The sequence below is a fragment of the Mustelus asterias genome, chromosome 14 (genome assembly GCF_964213995.1).
Source record: "Mustelus asterias chromosome 14, sMusAst1.hap1.1, whole genome shotgun sequence".
Lineage (NCBI taxonomy): Eukaryota > Metazoa > Chordata > Chondrichthyes > Carcharhiniformes > Triakidae > Mustelus > Mustelus asterias.
The window spans coordinates 88,518,746-88,532,568 of NC_135814.1; the positions used below are offsets into that span (position 1 = coordinate 88,518,746).

The 13,823-nt window shown below is 42.3% G+C and overlaps 1 protein-coding gene across 1 annotated transcript in view; it reads right to left on the reverse strand.

The window, feature by feature from the left end:
- lss (lanosterol synthase (2,3-oxidosqualene-lanosterol cyclase)) overlaps positions 1-13,823 on the reverse strand; it is a 71,289-nt gene that overhangs the window by 20,284 nt on the left and 37,182 nt on the right. The window contains exons 14-17 of the mRNA XM_078228826.1: positions 9,382-9,432; positions 4,617-4,766; positions 2,100-2,196; positions 101-206 (exon numbers count right to left, since the gene is read on the reverse strand). Coding sequence (XP_078084952.1) covers positions 101-206; positions 2,100-2,196; positions 4,617-4,766; positions 9,382-9,432 — 404 coding nt within the window. The remainder of the gene's footprint in view (positions 1-100; positions 207-2,099; positions 2,197-4,616; positions 4,767-9,381; positions 9,433-13,823) is intronic.

A 13,823-nucleotide genomic window follows, 5' to 3' on the forward strand; every position in this document is an offset into this window, starting at 1 on the left:
CAGCTGTTTAGGAATTCAGAGCATTCACATCAATAGTGGACTTGATGTAGTGCCCTCAACTAGGCTGGTACAATGATTTGTTAGTATGTAATATACTCACCTGATCTCTCTTGCTCTGTGGTGTGGAAATTTCTCTTGGAAATGTTGTAGTGCTTGCATAACTGCAGATGTGCACTCGACATACGTGTAATCAATCATTATATCACCTGGAGATGAGAAAAGAAACATGTTTAATACTGGAAGTAGTTTGTACCTGCTCACTCTTCAGACAGAGACATCAATTTGTTTTAACGCAAGGGGAAAAATATCAGATACAGTATTAAAAATAGTTTTCAAGAAGATATATGAAATATATAAAGATTAAAATGAGCAGATTGTGAGAGCGAGCCAGTGTACGTGGGAGGGTGAGTGTGAATGCAGGTATGTGGGTGGGTGAGTGTGAATGCGCGTACACGGGTGGGTGAGTGTGAATGCGCGTACACGGGTGGGTGAGTGTGAATGCGTGTACACGGGTGGGTGAGTGTGAATGCGTGTACACGGGTGGGTGAGTGTGAATGCGTGTACACGGGTGGGTGAGTGTGAATGCGTGTACACGGGTGGGTGAGTGTGAATGCGTGTACACGGGTGGGTGAGTGTGAATGCGTGTACACGGGTGGTTGAGTGTGAATGCGTGTACACGGGTGGGTGAGTGTGAATGCGTGTACACGGGTGGGTGAGTGTGAATGCGTGTACACGGGTGGGTGAGTGTGAATGCGTGTACACGGGTGGGTGAATGTGAATGCGTGTACACGGGTGGGTGAGTGTGAATGCGTGTACACGGGTGGGTGAGTGTGAATGCGTGTACGTGGGTGGGTGAGTGTGAATGCGTGTACGTATGTTTTAGTGAGTGAGAAAACAAACTAACACCCACCCCAGCAGCCAGGCCCGCAGGCTGATTCCGCCACCCCCCACGCAACCAGTTTCTTCCCCCATCCGGCATTCACTTCCTTCCCCCATCCCACCTGGCACTCGCCCCGTCCCCCATCCCACCTGGCACTCGCCCCGTCCCCCATCCCGTCCAGCACTCGCACCTCCCCCCGCCCCTCCTGTCTGGCACTCGCCCCGTCCCCCATCCCGTCCAGCACTCGCACCTCCCCCCGCCCCTCCTGTCCAGCACTCGTTCCCTTCCTTTTGTTTGGCAGCCACTTTGACTCTTCCTGCCTCCCTAGCAAACTTGCCGCTCCCATCACACCATATTTTCAGGCCCCCAGTTGAAGAAGGCCAATCAGAGACTGGTTCTCTCCCACATATGCTGCTGATGGATTCACTAGAGATCCTGGTAACAGCAAGTGTGGGAGAAAAGCAGCCTGTAATTGGAGAAGCAGCTATGTGAAGAATATTCAAATTCACTTAACAAATTTTGAACAAAGGCTCCGCGGGCCAGAAAGAGAGGCCTGGCGGGCCGGTCAGTGGCCCACATTTTGGGCAAGCCTGATGTAGGGTGACAGGCAGGAAAGGATGGAAGTCTTAATAACAGAAGTCTTGTTAATAATTCCACCGTAAAGAATGAGGGGCCGTTTGAATGTGGCAGCTTACCTATCAAACCCTTTTGTAAATATACTCTGCAAAATGATTGTCCATTCAAAAGTTTCACCTTGACTGGCATTATCTAAAATATTCCAGCAAGAAAGGCAGGGTTACTATCCAAATTCACTATGTATATAGTCTAGATAACTGACAGTAGAGGTCTCAATGGCTTAAAACCTGGATCAAACAGAGCATCTTCCTTCATACTCTAACTGTAGTGCAAGCCCTTCTTACTGCTTAGATAGCTAGGTCACATCGAGCAACACCTAGCCTTTGCATTTCTGTCCCAAACAATTCATTCCACCGAGGGGACTGATACATCAGATATCAATCCAACTTCAAAGAGATGAAATGCACCAACAGAATCAAACAAGGATTGAAATTGCTCCTCCAAATTTCACATGTTTCATACCGTCAGTGTTCTAGGCATCGGTATCTCCATTTAACTGTATGATAAAATGACCTGCTATAGAATTTATTAAGATTTACTTGTATAAAAGCACACTTTTTTCATCTACATTGAAGAAATTTACCAAAAACCTCTGATGGATTCAGAAGCTCCAGGAGTCGCCCCCCACGCTTTGTCTCGTATGTGGCAAATCCACCATCAGGGTTTCTCAGATTAAGCAGCTGCAGTGAGAAAAAAGTGGGATCAGGTTGGGTGTAATTACAAGTTAAAATTCTGGAAATATTAAGCAGATCAGGGAGCACCTGTGGAGAGAGAAGCAGAATTAAAATTTCAAGCTGATGACTATGTTCTGATGCAAAGTAACTGATCCGTTTCTGTCTCCATTAATGCTGCCTGACCTGCTGAGAATTTCAAGCACTTTGTGCATTTATTTTAAGTAAATTTTTGCCTTGCCTGGAAGGCAGTGTTTGGCCACATCTGGTGGCAAGGGAAATAGCAGGTGTTGTATATCCTGCACTTTTGTGGAAAGCTATCATGGGAAGGTGGGGGGAGGGGGGGGGGGACGGAATCATGGGAAGGTGGGGGGGGGGGGCGAAATCATGGGAAGGTGATTGAAGAACAGAACATGGTTCCATGGAGGGAAGGAAGGCTGAATGGAGAAGCTAGGGAAAGATGTTGGATCATGTCAGAAGTGGTGACAATGGTGATCTGTTGAATGTGGAGGCTAGTGAGATGAAATTAAGGATAAAAGGAACCTTAAAAGTCCAAAGATGTGCGGGCTAGGTTGATTGGCCATTCTAAATTGCCCCTTAGGTGTCCCGGGTTAGTGGGTAAATATGTAGGGATATGTGGATAGGGCCTGGGTGGGATTGTGGTTGGTGCAGACTCGATGGGCCGAATGGCCTCTTTCTGCACTGTAGGATTCTATGATTCTAGGATAGAGAAGAAGGGATGAGAGCAGAAGTGTGGGAAATGAAATGAACGCAGTCAAATGCACTGACAATCAGGGGGGGAGGGAATCCTTAGTTGAGGAAAAAGGAATGGAAGATAGCATCATCAGAACAGATGTGATGGAGACAGAGGAATTGGGAGAATGAAATAGAATCCTTACAGGAAGTGGAGTGGGAAGGAGTGTAATCAAGGTAGCTGTGGGAGTCAGAGGACAATAACCAGAAATGGAAACAGAGAAGCTGAGCAAGGCAAGGGAATATTCAGAGATGAACTATGAAATAGCAAGGGAAGATTGGAAATTGGAAACAAAGTTGTGTAAATCTTTCGGTTTGGGCAATGGCAGGGAAAGATACATATGCAGTCATCAATGTTGTGGCAGAGGTGACGGAGGGGACTTATGTTCTATGAAAAGGTACGCATAGTTTGGACCCATGCAGGTTTCCAAAGCAACACCTATCATTTGGAGGAAAGAAATGTTTTCAAAGGGCAAGTTGGTCAATGAAGTGTGATTTCAGCCAGGAAGTTGGTGGTTGATGGGAACTGGTTAGACCTGCGTTCTAAGAAAAATTGTCTAACTAGAGATGCAAGTACAGAGGCTTCAGAGTCAATTATGACCAGGAAACTTGGAACCGTTAAAATGATGCAGGACATCAGAAGTGTTGCAAACATGAAGGAAAGAGACTATGCAAGGTGAGAAAAAGAGTCAAAATAGGAAGGAAATCACTTTCGTGGGGCAAGAAGAAGCTGAAATGAGTTTACCTGTCCCATTTGTGGATCTTGGGAAGGAGGTAGAAGAGGACTCTCTGGGTTTGGGATCTATGAGGTAGAGGGCCATAGAGGAAGATCTCCAGAGCATACAAAGTCAGTGGCTGATTGGGAAATGATGGCTTGACTTTCAGTAGCATGGTCATGGTCCAGGTGTCAGGAAGAGAATGTGTCAGAGTTGGCATTCCAGTTCAGCAAGGCAGAGTTCAATTCACCAAATAACTGCACCATTCTTATCAATAGGTTTAATGGCAACGTTAGAATGGGACACGAGGGAATAGAATTCTGCAAGTTCAGAGGGAGGTAGATTAGACTGAGTGAGCAGAATAGAAAGATTTAGACAGCTGATGCCACACCAGTGGTTGCAAATAAAAATATCCTGAGACGATAAGAGGGCAGAGGGAGGGGTCCATGTGGAATTAGAATTTAGAACAGAGGTGAAGGGGGTCTGCAGAGTGGAGGGAACACTCTTGGCCAAAGAAGTGGGTGAGGAGCTACAGTGATGCTGTGTTGTGGGAGGTTGGTTCTCAGGTGAACATGAAGTTGCAACAGGTTGGGTGAATCCTCAGGATCTGCACTTTCAAGGTATTCCTGTTCATTACATTGGCTGCTTGGATGTCACAACCAGTTTGATGGAACTATGTCTGCAAGCAACTTAGGTTGATTGAAAAGCTGACAGACAACATGACTGGATGTGTCTCTACTTGCTCAGGAGCTGACAATCACTGCTCAGCTCCTCATGCCCCCACTGCCCATTCACTAGTTATCCCCACTGTTCCTCATACACAACATCCTTCTTACTCCATGTATAATTCCTTCACTCATTTATGTTGGTCAGTGGTGGAGGAAATAAGTTTGAGTATGATTCAATCCTTCCATTATTCACTGTGGATACTGCCTTGCTCACTGGTTATGCCCTGCTTACCACATTGACGGCATCAAACAGTCGCTCCTCAGAGATGTGCTCTGTTATGAAGGGACACTTTTCTTGCAACAGCATTATAGATTTCAAGCCTTCTGCCGTACAATCTGCTACAATCCAGCCACAGTCACGGGTGCTAAATGAGAAACCACCCTGCAACACACAGCACCAGTAAAGTTACAATCAGCATTTACTTCTTGTTGGATGGGAATGCTGTGGGGAAGCAATCTGATGGCTGAACTGCTATAGAAGGAAATCCATTGGAGTGTTCACAGGAACAGGAGTATTACATTGCTTGTCATCTCCTATCAACTAGACAAAATATTTTATCCCTACTTTCCATCATATACCTCCTAACCAATTATCAATCACAATATGATTTGCTCTTGTTTTGCTAATAATCTCGTGAAATGGTTTCTGAAAATCTACATATGTATCTGCAGAAACACCCTATCCAGAATAATGACTTAGAACTAGATTAGTCAGATCCTTCACAAATCTGAGCTAACTCTCCCTGATCATCTCATACTTGTCCAAGTGATACTCTGTCCCTGAGCAATCTCAATAACTTCCCTACAATTTATCAAAACTATCAGCAAATGGGCCAATTGTCAAATCCGTATTACTTCAATCAGCCTCATGCGTGCTGTACCTGCAAGCTGACTTTTTGTGTTCATTGTAAGAGTACACCCAAGTCTCTTTGAACATCAGCATTTACAATTTTTCAAACCTTTTAAGAAATATTGTTTTCTTGTTTTTGCAACAAAAGTGAAAAGCCCCACAGTTCTCCATGTTTTACTCCATTTCCATCTTGTTGCTTACTCAATTAACCTGTCTATATCTCTTTGCAGCCTCTCTGAGTCCTTGTTACAGCTGGGAGCCCCGCCTAGCTTTGTATCATCAGCAAATTTAGATACATCACTCTCTGTTTCTGCGTCTAAGTCAATAATAGATTGTAAATAGCTGAGGCACTGACCCATGTGGCACTCCACTAATCACAGCCTACCAACTTGAAAATGCTTGTTCATTTCTACTCTCTGCTTCCTCTCTGTAAACTAATCCTCTATCCTTGCGAATTTAACATGGCCAACTCTATGTCCCCTTATCTAGTATATTAACCTTTTGCGTGGCACCTTATCAAATGCCTTTTGGAAATCCAAGTATACTACATCTACTGGTTCTATTCTTTGAAATTCCAATAAATTTGTCAAACAGGATTTTCCCTTAGAAAAACCATACTGCCTTGTTTCAGACACACTATGCTTTTTGAAGTGCATTGTTCAAACTTCCTTAATAATATTCCGGCACTTTCCTCATGACTGATATCAGGCCAACTGGCCTGCAGCTCTCTGATTTTTTCCCCTCCTTTCGGTGTTGTACTCATTAATTTTCCGTCTGCTGGAATTATTCCAGAATCTTGGGACTTTTGGAAAATCATATCCAGCACTTGCACCTTCTCTGGAGCTATCTCTTTTAGAACCCTAGGGTGTAGACCATCCAGTGGTAAGGATTTGTTTACTTTTAGCCCAAGTTTCTCCAGAACTCTTTTTCTGCTGATATTAATTACTTCAATTTCCTCATTCTTATTAGGTTATCTTCTATATCTGATATGTACCTTGTATCTTCTACAGTGAAGACAGACACAAAATATTTGTTCAATGTATCCGTTTCTTTATTTCACATGATAATTTCTCCTGTCTCTGCTCCTAAAGGACCAACATTGACCTTAACTATTTTGTTCCTTTTTATACAATATTTTCAGTCTCTTCTTTTAATACTATCCTTAACCTCCTTCGTAAGCCATGAATGGATCTTTGTCACTGAGGTTTTGTTTTCACTGAACATTTTGAATTATTTCTTTAAATGTTTCCCACCACCCTACCTTTCAATCTATTTACCCAATCAGCCTTAGTTAGCTCTCTCCTCATAACTATGCAAAAGACTTTAAGTTCAAGATTCTTGTTTGCGATTGGAGTATGTCGCTTTTAAAATTAACATGGAATTAAATTGTATTATGGTCACTATTAGCTTTATCCCTTGTTAGTTCCACAAACCCCAGGAAACTGTGACAAAGTGCTCTACAAACTCATCTACAAAAGGAATTACAAAAGGTCGTGAATGTAGCCCAATCCATCACACAAACCAGCCTCCCATCCATTGATTCTGTCTACACTTCCCGCTGCCTTGGCAAAACAGCCAGCATAATTATGGACCCCACGCACCTCGGACATTCTCTCTTCCACCTTCTTCCGTCGGGAAAGAGTAACAAAAGTCTGAGGTCACGTACCAACCGACTCAAGAACAGCTTCTTCCCTGCTGCTGACTGGACTTACCTTGGATTAAGTTGATCTTTCTCTACATCCTAGCTATGACTGTAACACTACATTCTGCACTCTCTCGTTTCCTTCTCTACGAACGGTATGTCTTGTCTGTATAGCGTGCAAGAAACAATACTTTTCACTGTATGTTAGTACGTGACCATAATAATTCAAATTTAGAAAATCAAAAAATTGTCAATTTGATTGTTCCAGTCTATAAGAAGATTAAAATCCCCCATAATTATTCTATTGCCTTGTTGTAAACACCAATAATTTGTTTAATGCTCGCTTCAAAGGTATAATTATTGTTAAGGGGCCTACAAGCTACTCATACCAATGTTTTCTGATTCTTTGCTATTTCTAATCTCTTCCAGTATTGTTTCTATCTAATTCCTGATTTTCTGAGCCAAGATACTTTCTCACTCGCATTATGTTGTCCTTTATTACCAATGCTCCTCTTTTTCCATCTGTGTATGTTTCAGAAATATTGTGTACCCTGGAATATTTACTTCCCAGCCTTGGTCACCTTGTAACCATATCACTGTAATGGGGATTAGATCTATTTATGTCATTATTGCAGATGCGCCATGCATTCAGATAAGGTGACTTCAGTTTTATTTTTTTCTATTCCCACGGACTTTACTCTCTAATGGACTATCGTGCCCCATCCTATCCCACGCAGCTCATCTTTACTCACACCAACATACTTTTCTATTGCCTCAAGTTCTATTTAGCGGATTTTGAGATCTCTCTTCAATTAAGCCCTCCTCCATGCTCTGTTGGCCCAAAGCTACTTTCCCCTACTCCCTACCGTATTTGCTGGTGCACTCTTGTTTGCATGCTGTCTCTTGCTATCTCTGATTACCATTAACTGTATCATTATCCTTCATGATTGCCTTGTCATTTCTGCCTAACTTTCCAAATCTCCCCTAATGTGAAGCTGTCCAGCCCTAGTTATATGGCTTGCCAGGACAGTGGTTCAGGTGAAGACTGTCCTAACAACACAGCTTCCTATTTCCCCAGTACTTGTGCTAGTGCCCAAGAATCAAAACTAATTTCTTCCAAAATCTTTGAGCCCGCATTAAATGCTCTGATCTTATTTACCCAATGCCATTTTGTTCATGGCTCAAGTAGTAATCCAGAGAATTTTGTCCTCATTTTCCCTCAGCAGAATTTTTTTCTTAGTCCTAGAAAAAGGAGTAGGCCAATTTGCCAATCGAGGCTGCTCTGCCATTCAATAAGATCAAGGCTGATTTGATTGTGGCCTTAATTCCACTTTCCTGCACAATCCCTCATAACCCTCAACTCCCTTGTCAATCAACAATCTGTTTAATTCAATATTGAATATATTCAATGATTCAGCCTTCACTGTTCTCTGAGGAAGAGAAGTACAAAGACTAATGACCACAGAAAATAAATTTCTCCTCACCTTTAACAGGAGATACCCTTCATTTTCAAACTGTGCCCCCTAGTTCTAGATTTCCCCACAAAAGGAAACATCCTCTCAGCACCTATCTTGTCAAGCCCCTCAGAATCTTATGTTACACGTTGGAATAAGGTTCCCCGCTCATTCTTCTAAACTCCATTGGGTAGAGGCACAATCTTCTCAACCTTTCCTCATAAGACAACCTCTCATCCCAGGAATCAGCCTTCTCTGAACTGTTTCCAATGCAAGTTTATCCCTCCCTACTTAAGTAAGGAGCAGGTGCAGTTTCACCAATGTTGTGTAGTTTGTAGCAAGACTTTCCTACTTCTATCGTCTCAACCTGTGCCAATGCAGTTACTGAATCTATTCAAAACTGTTTCTCTTCCAGCTCTATATGGTCATCTCTGCTGTCCCCGGAGGTACAATTATTAGATATCTTTCTATTAATCATTTATACAGTTACCCTTCAACGATCACTCCAAATATCTTCACCACAATCAAATACTACTAATGATGCCAGGGTTGTTGTTATCCACTTGCCTATTGCCTTTTCTTCCTTACTATCCGTATATCAGTCTGTTATCAAGTTCTCAATGAGCTTCAGTCACCTATAGATCAAAGTCAGCACAACTCTTGAGTTTGTTGGCAACACTTTTGGTTCTGACTCTAAATTCAGTGGCTGTTCACTCTTGTGGTCCTTCAGAAATCTAGAAAGATATGCCTTTGGTCTGTGTCACCTCCCTCCTTGTCAAAATCCTTACTGTGTACTCCATCTCCAGCTCACTCCACCCAATTAAAATTTTCAGACAATTTCATACACGAGATATGTCCAATGAAAATATAAACTGCTGTTCACATTCACTCTGACTTCTAAAGAGAACCATTCAGTTTAAAAATAGAGGAAAGATGGTCATTTCACTTCTACTGTGGGAAAAAAATACTTCAAACGGCAACACATTTTGGATCAAAGGAATACGGCAATGGAAGTTTTGAGTTTGTAAATCAGCATCGGCAACCAAATTACCTTATTCATCTGACGGTAATACTTATCATAATTGGGAGGATTTTCTTTGACCTGTAAAGAAACAACAGTAGATTTAAGGTGGGAGATATTTATGTTCATTCAGTTCTCACAGTAACCTCATCGCTCTCCCCTTACTCTCCTGTACTTTTAAGAGAAATTCAGGAGCATGCAGGGTTAGTCATAAGTCCATTTCACTAGCTCATAATGACTTAATAGTGTACAGCAACTCCTTTAGACCTCCATGGCTAAATATTAATCAGGAAGTCAATGTAGACTCTTTGGTCCAGTTCTTCATAATATAAAGATTGCAATTCGGGGCAATGATCTCTCTCTGAATGTTCTGACCTTTGGATGACTGCTGTTTTTTTGGCGTTATCTTGTGCAAACTAACAGGATGGATAAATTGGACATTGTAAGCTGGCCAATCATGTTCATTGGGGCAGCTTCACACTGAAAGCTCAAACCTGTAACGGAGATATTTTAGGAACTCAAAAATATAAAACTTGAATTTGGACCAATGTTTACTTATCTGAAGGAATCCAAGAGCATATGTAAATGTGTGACCAGTGGGAGTGTGGAAACAGGATTGGTTAGGAGGTGGGGGTGCGGGAAGTTGGAGGCCTTGGGAGGGGAAGAGAGGGATGGGGTAAGTGTGAGACCCAACACTGTTTGCAGAATTGGGAGCAGCGGTAGTAATTTGGCATGTGGGAGCAGCGTCGAGAGAGAGATGCCCGGGGACCTTACTGGGGGTAAATAGTGAAAGAATATTTTCATTTGTGGGTGTATGAGGAATAAGGCGATGGAAACTGTGGATTATCAGGAACCTTCATAAAAGGTTCCGCCATTCATTTTGACCATGGCTGATCATCAAATTCAATATCTTGACCCGCCTTCCCCCCCATATCCCTTGATCCCTTTAGCCCCAAGAGCTATATCTAATTTCTTATTGAAATGATACAATGTTTTGGCCTCAACTACTTTCTGTGGTAGTGAATTCCACAGATTCACCACTCTCTGAGTGAAGAAATTTCTCCTCACCTCAATCCTGAAAGGTTTACCCCATATCCTTAAACTATGCCCCTACTCCTGGACACCCCCACCATCGTGAATATAAGCTCCAATGTGTGCAGGATTTGCAGAAAGGCTGAGTACATTTGACAGCGACCTATAGTGGTGATATGGAGCTGGGAAGGGCACTCCGGTTACTGTCCCTTGTTTGGAATATGAACTAAACACAAGATATTTCTTCAGCAGCCTTCAGAAGCTCCTTTAGGGATTGCTGTTGACCAGAAAAACTAGTCTGAGCTTGCATGTGGAGCATTTTCCATCTAGGTTTCCCAGATATTTGTCTAAAGGGTCTGATAACAGGCACATAATCCAACAACAATTTCAGGCTGCTATCATGGTTACCTGAACACAGCAAGAACCAGTACAGCAACATCCCTGCAGAACCTCACACAATTATATATATTAAGCCAGTTTAACACACAGATAGGCAAAACACAAATCAATCTGATTCCTTGTGTTCAAATAACTTCTACTGAATGTGACCCACATCAATTGCCAGAATGTCTACATGAATAGAAAAGAAAAATTTGTATTTATATAGTCTGTGTCCACCACAAGTCCCAAAACTTTAAATCCAATTAAGTACATTTGAAGTGTAATTACTGTTGTGATGTAGGAAACACAGCAACCAACTTGCAGTCAGCAAATCCCAAAGACAGTGATGTGATAATAACTTGATAATCTCTTTTTGTGATGTTGGTTTAGGAATAAATATTGATCAGGACACCATCATATCATAGGACTGTTTATGTCCTGAGGGGGCAGACAGGGCCCTGGTTTAGGTGGCACTGCTGCCAGTGCAGCACTGCCTTAGTACTGCACTGGCGTCTCAGTCTCGATTACGTGCTCAGGTGCTGGAGTGAGATTTGAATCCACAACCCACTTACTCACAGGCAGAAGTACATTTTTAAAGTTTTGTTCTTAAATTCAAAATTTTTAAAGTTTATTTATTAGTGTCACAAGTAGGCTTACATTAACACTGCAATGAAGTTACTGTGAAAATCCTCTAGTCGCCAAACTCAGACGAATATTGGGGCACACTGAGGAAGAATTTAGCATGGCCAATGCACCTAACCAGCACGTCTTTTCGACTGAGAGAGGAAACCCACGCAGATGCTAGGAGAACGTGCCGACTCTGCACAGAAAGTGACCCAAGCTGGGAGCTGAGCCACAACAGGCATAGTTTAAATAGGACTCTCCTGCCTGAGAGGAATGGGCTAAGAAAACGCACAGGGGCAGTTAACTGGCTTTCAAAATCACCAGCTTGGCAAATTGATAGCACTCTCTCCTCCGAGTTAGGTTTGGATTTACTCTCCACTCTTGTACTGCATATTGATTTATTTATTTATCAGCCTTGAATAGTTGCTTAAGTCCTAAAGTTGGTCTTTTGGATGAGATATTAATCTGAGAGCTGGTGCACCTTTTCAAGGTGGATGTTAGAGATTCCCTGTCACTATTCAAAGAGTTCTCCTGATATCACAATCGACTTTTGTTTACATCCATGAAAATACATCAGCTAGTACTCAGGGCAGCACGGTGGGACGGTGGTTAGCACTGCTGCCTCACAGCGCCAGGAATCCGGGTTCAATTCTGGCCTTGGGTGACTGTGTGGAGTTTGCATGTTCTCCCCATGTCTGCATGGGTTTCCTCCGGGTGCTCCGGTTTCCTCCCACACTCCAAAGTTGTGCGAGTTTAGGTTGATTGGCCATACTAAATTGTCTCAGTGTCAGGAGGGCTAGCAAAGTAAATATGTGGGGTTACAGGGATAATGCCTGGTGCGTTGTTGTCGGTGCAGGCTCGATGGGCTGAATGGCCTCCTATTGCACTGTAGGGATTCTATGATTCTAGTCATATCTCATTCTTCTTGTACGACAGTTAGCTGCAATGTTAGCATATATAACAGCTACCTGAAAAAGTAACTGACTGAAGAAGTGTTTTTGGATATCTTGATAATAGGAAATACATGAAAGAAATGCAGGCCCTTTCTTTCTGGAAGTGGTATTTCGCTGCCGAAATCTTCAGTTGTTAGTACTCCTTAAGGCCAGCTGTGGTCCAGCTCAGTTTTCATACTGGCTAGTCCAAGACCAGTTTTTGTAAGCGCTGTATGCCCTCTTCAGGCTTATAGGCACAGCAAGTCTATTACAAGTCCCAGATTAAAGGACTGCCAGAATCAGAGCATGAGTGGCTTCCTGGAATGTGCAAGGCAGTCTTGCTCCAATTATGGGACTATCTGTGCAAAAGTTTATCCGTCGCTTTATATCGATTTAGGTTTTGTCCAAGAATTTGCTTCTAGTTCTACATTTGTATTGAAGTATTTTTATGGGGTTCCACCAGAAACTCACTGTGCCAAATACTGAACATTCAATTTAAACATATAAAACCGCATTTTTAAAAAAACCAGTCAAAATAATATCAAGTCTGCAGGACAGATAGTAACCAGATTTTCACATACAGTCAGGATGTGATAATCTTTATTTTAGGAACATAAAAATACGAGGTCAATGTCATTGAGCCTGCTCTACAATTCAATAAGATCATGATTGAACTTTTGAACCCTGTCTTATTCCCATAGCTCTAGATTTCCTTAGTGCCTAACTTGATCTAATTCTGGAATATATTTACCAAATGAGCATCCACAGCCCCCTGGGCTAGGGAATTCCAAAGATTTACATGATTTTCTGAGTTCAGGGTTATGGGGATTGGGAGCCTGGGTAAGATGCTATTTCGCAGACTCGATGGATCCATTGGCCTCCTTCCGCATTATAGGGATTCTGTGGTTCTTTTCTATGGTAAATCCCTCCAAATACCAACATACTAGTCTCTCACATTCCAAAAAATAGTCTGCCTACCCATTTATCTTTCAAACTGGATATTTTTACAGTTCCCCATATTAATACTATCTGCCACTTTTTTGCCCAATCAATGATTTGTCTATATCCTCTTTGCATCCTCCTCAATGTCCTTTCCCATTTATCTTGGTATCATCAAACTTGGATATATTACACTTGGTCATCTCATCAAAATCATTGATATAAATTGTAGATTGCTAAGTTCCAAGCACTGAGCCTTAGAGCACTTGACTAGTTGGAGCCTGCAAACCCAAAAATGACCAGCTTATTTTGACTTTGTTTTCTGCCCGTTAACCTACCTTCAATCCATGCTAATATATTAACCCAGTCCCATGAGCCCTGACCCCACCTTGCCTTCTGAAAATCCAAATATACACCGTCCACTGGTTCTCCTTTATCAGCCTTCTAGTTATACTCTTGTCGAACACAATTGCCCTTTCCTAAATCCATGTTCACTCCGCCTAATTATATTGCAATTTTCCAAGTACCCTGTTACCATATCCTAATAGATTCTAACATTTTCCC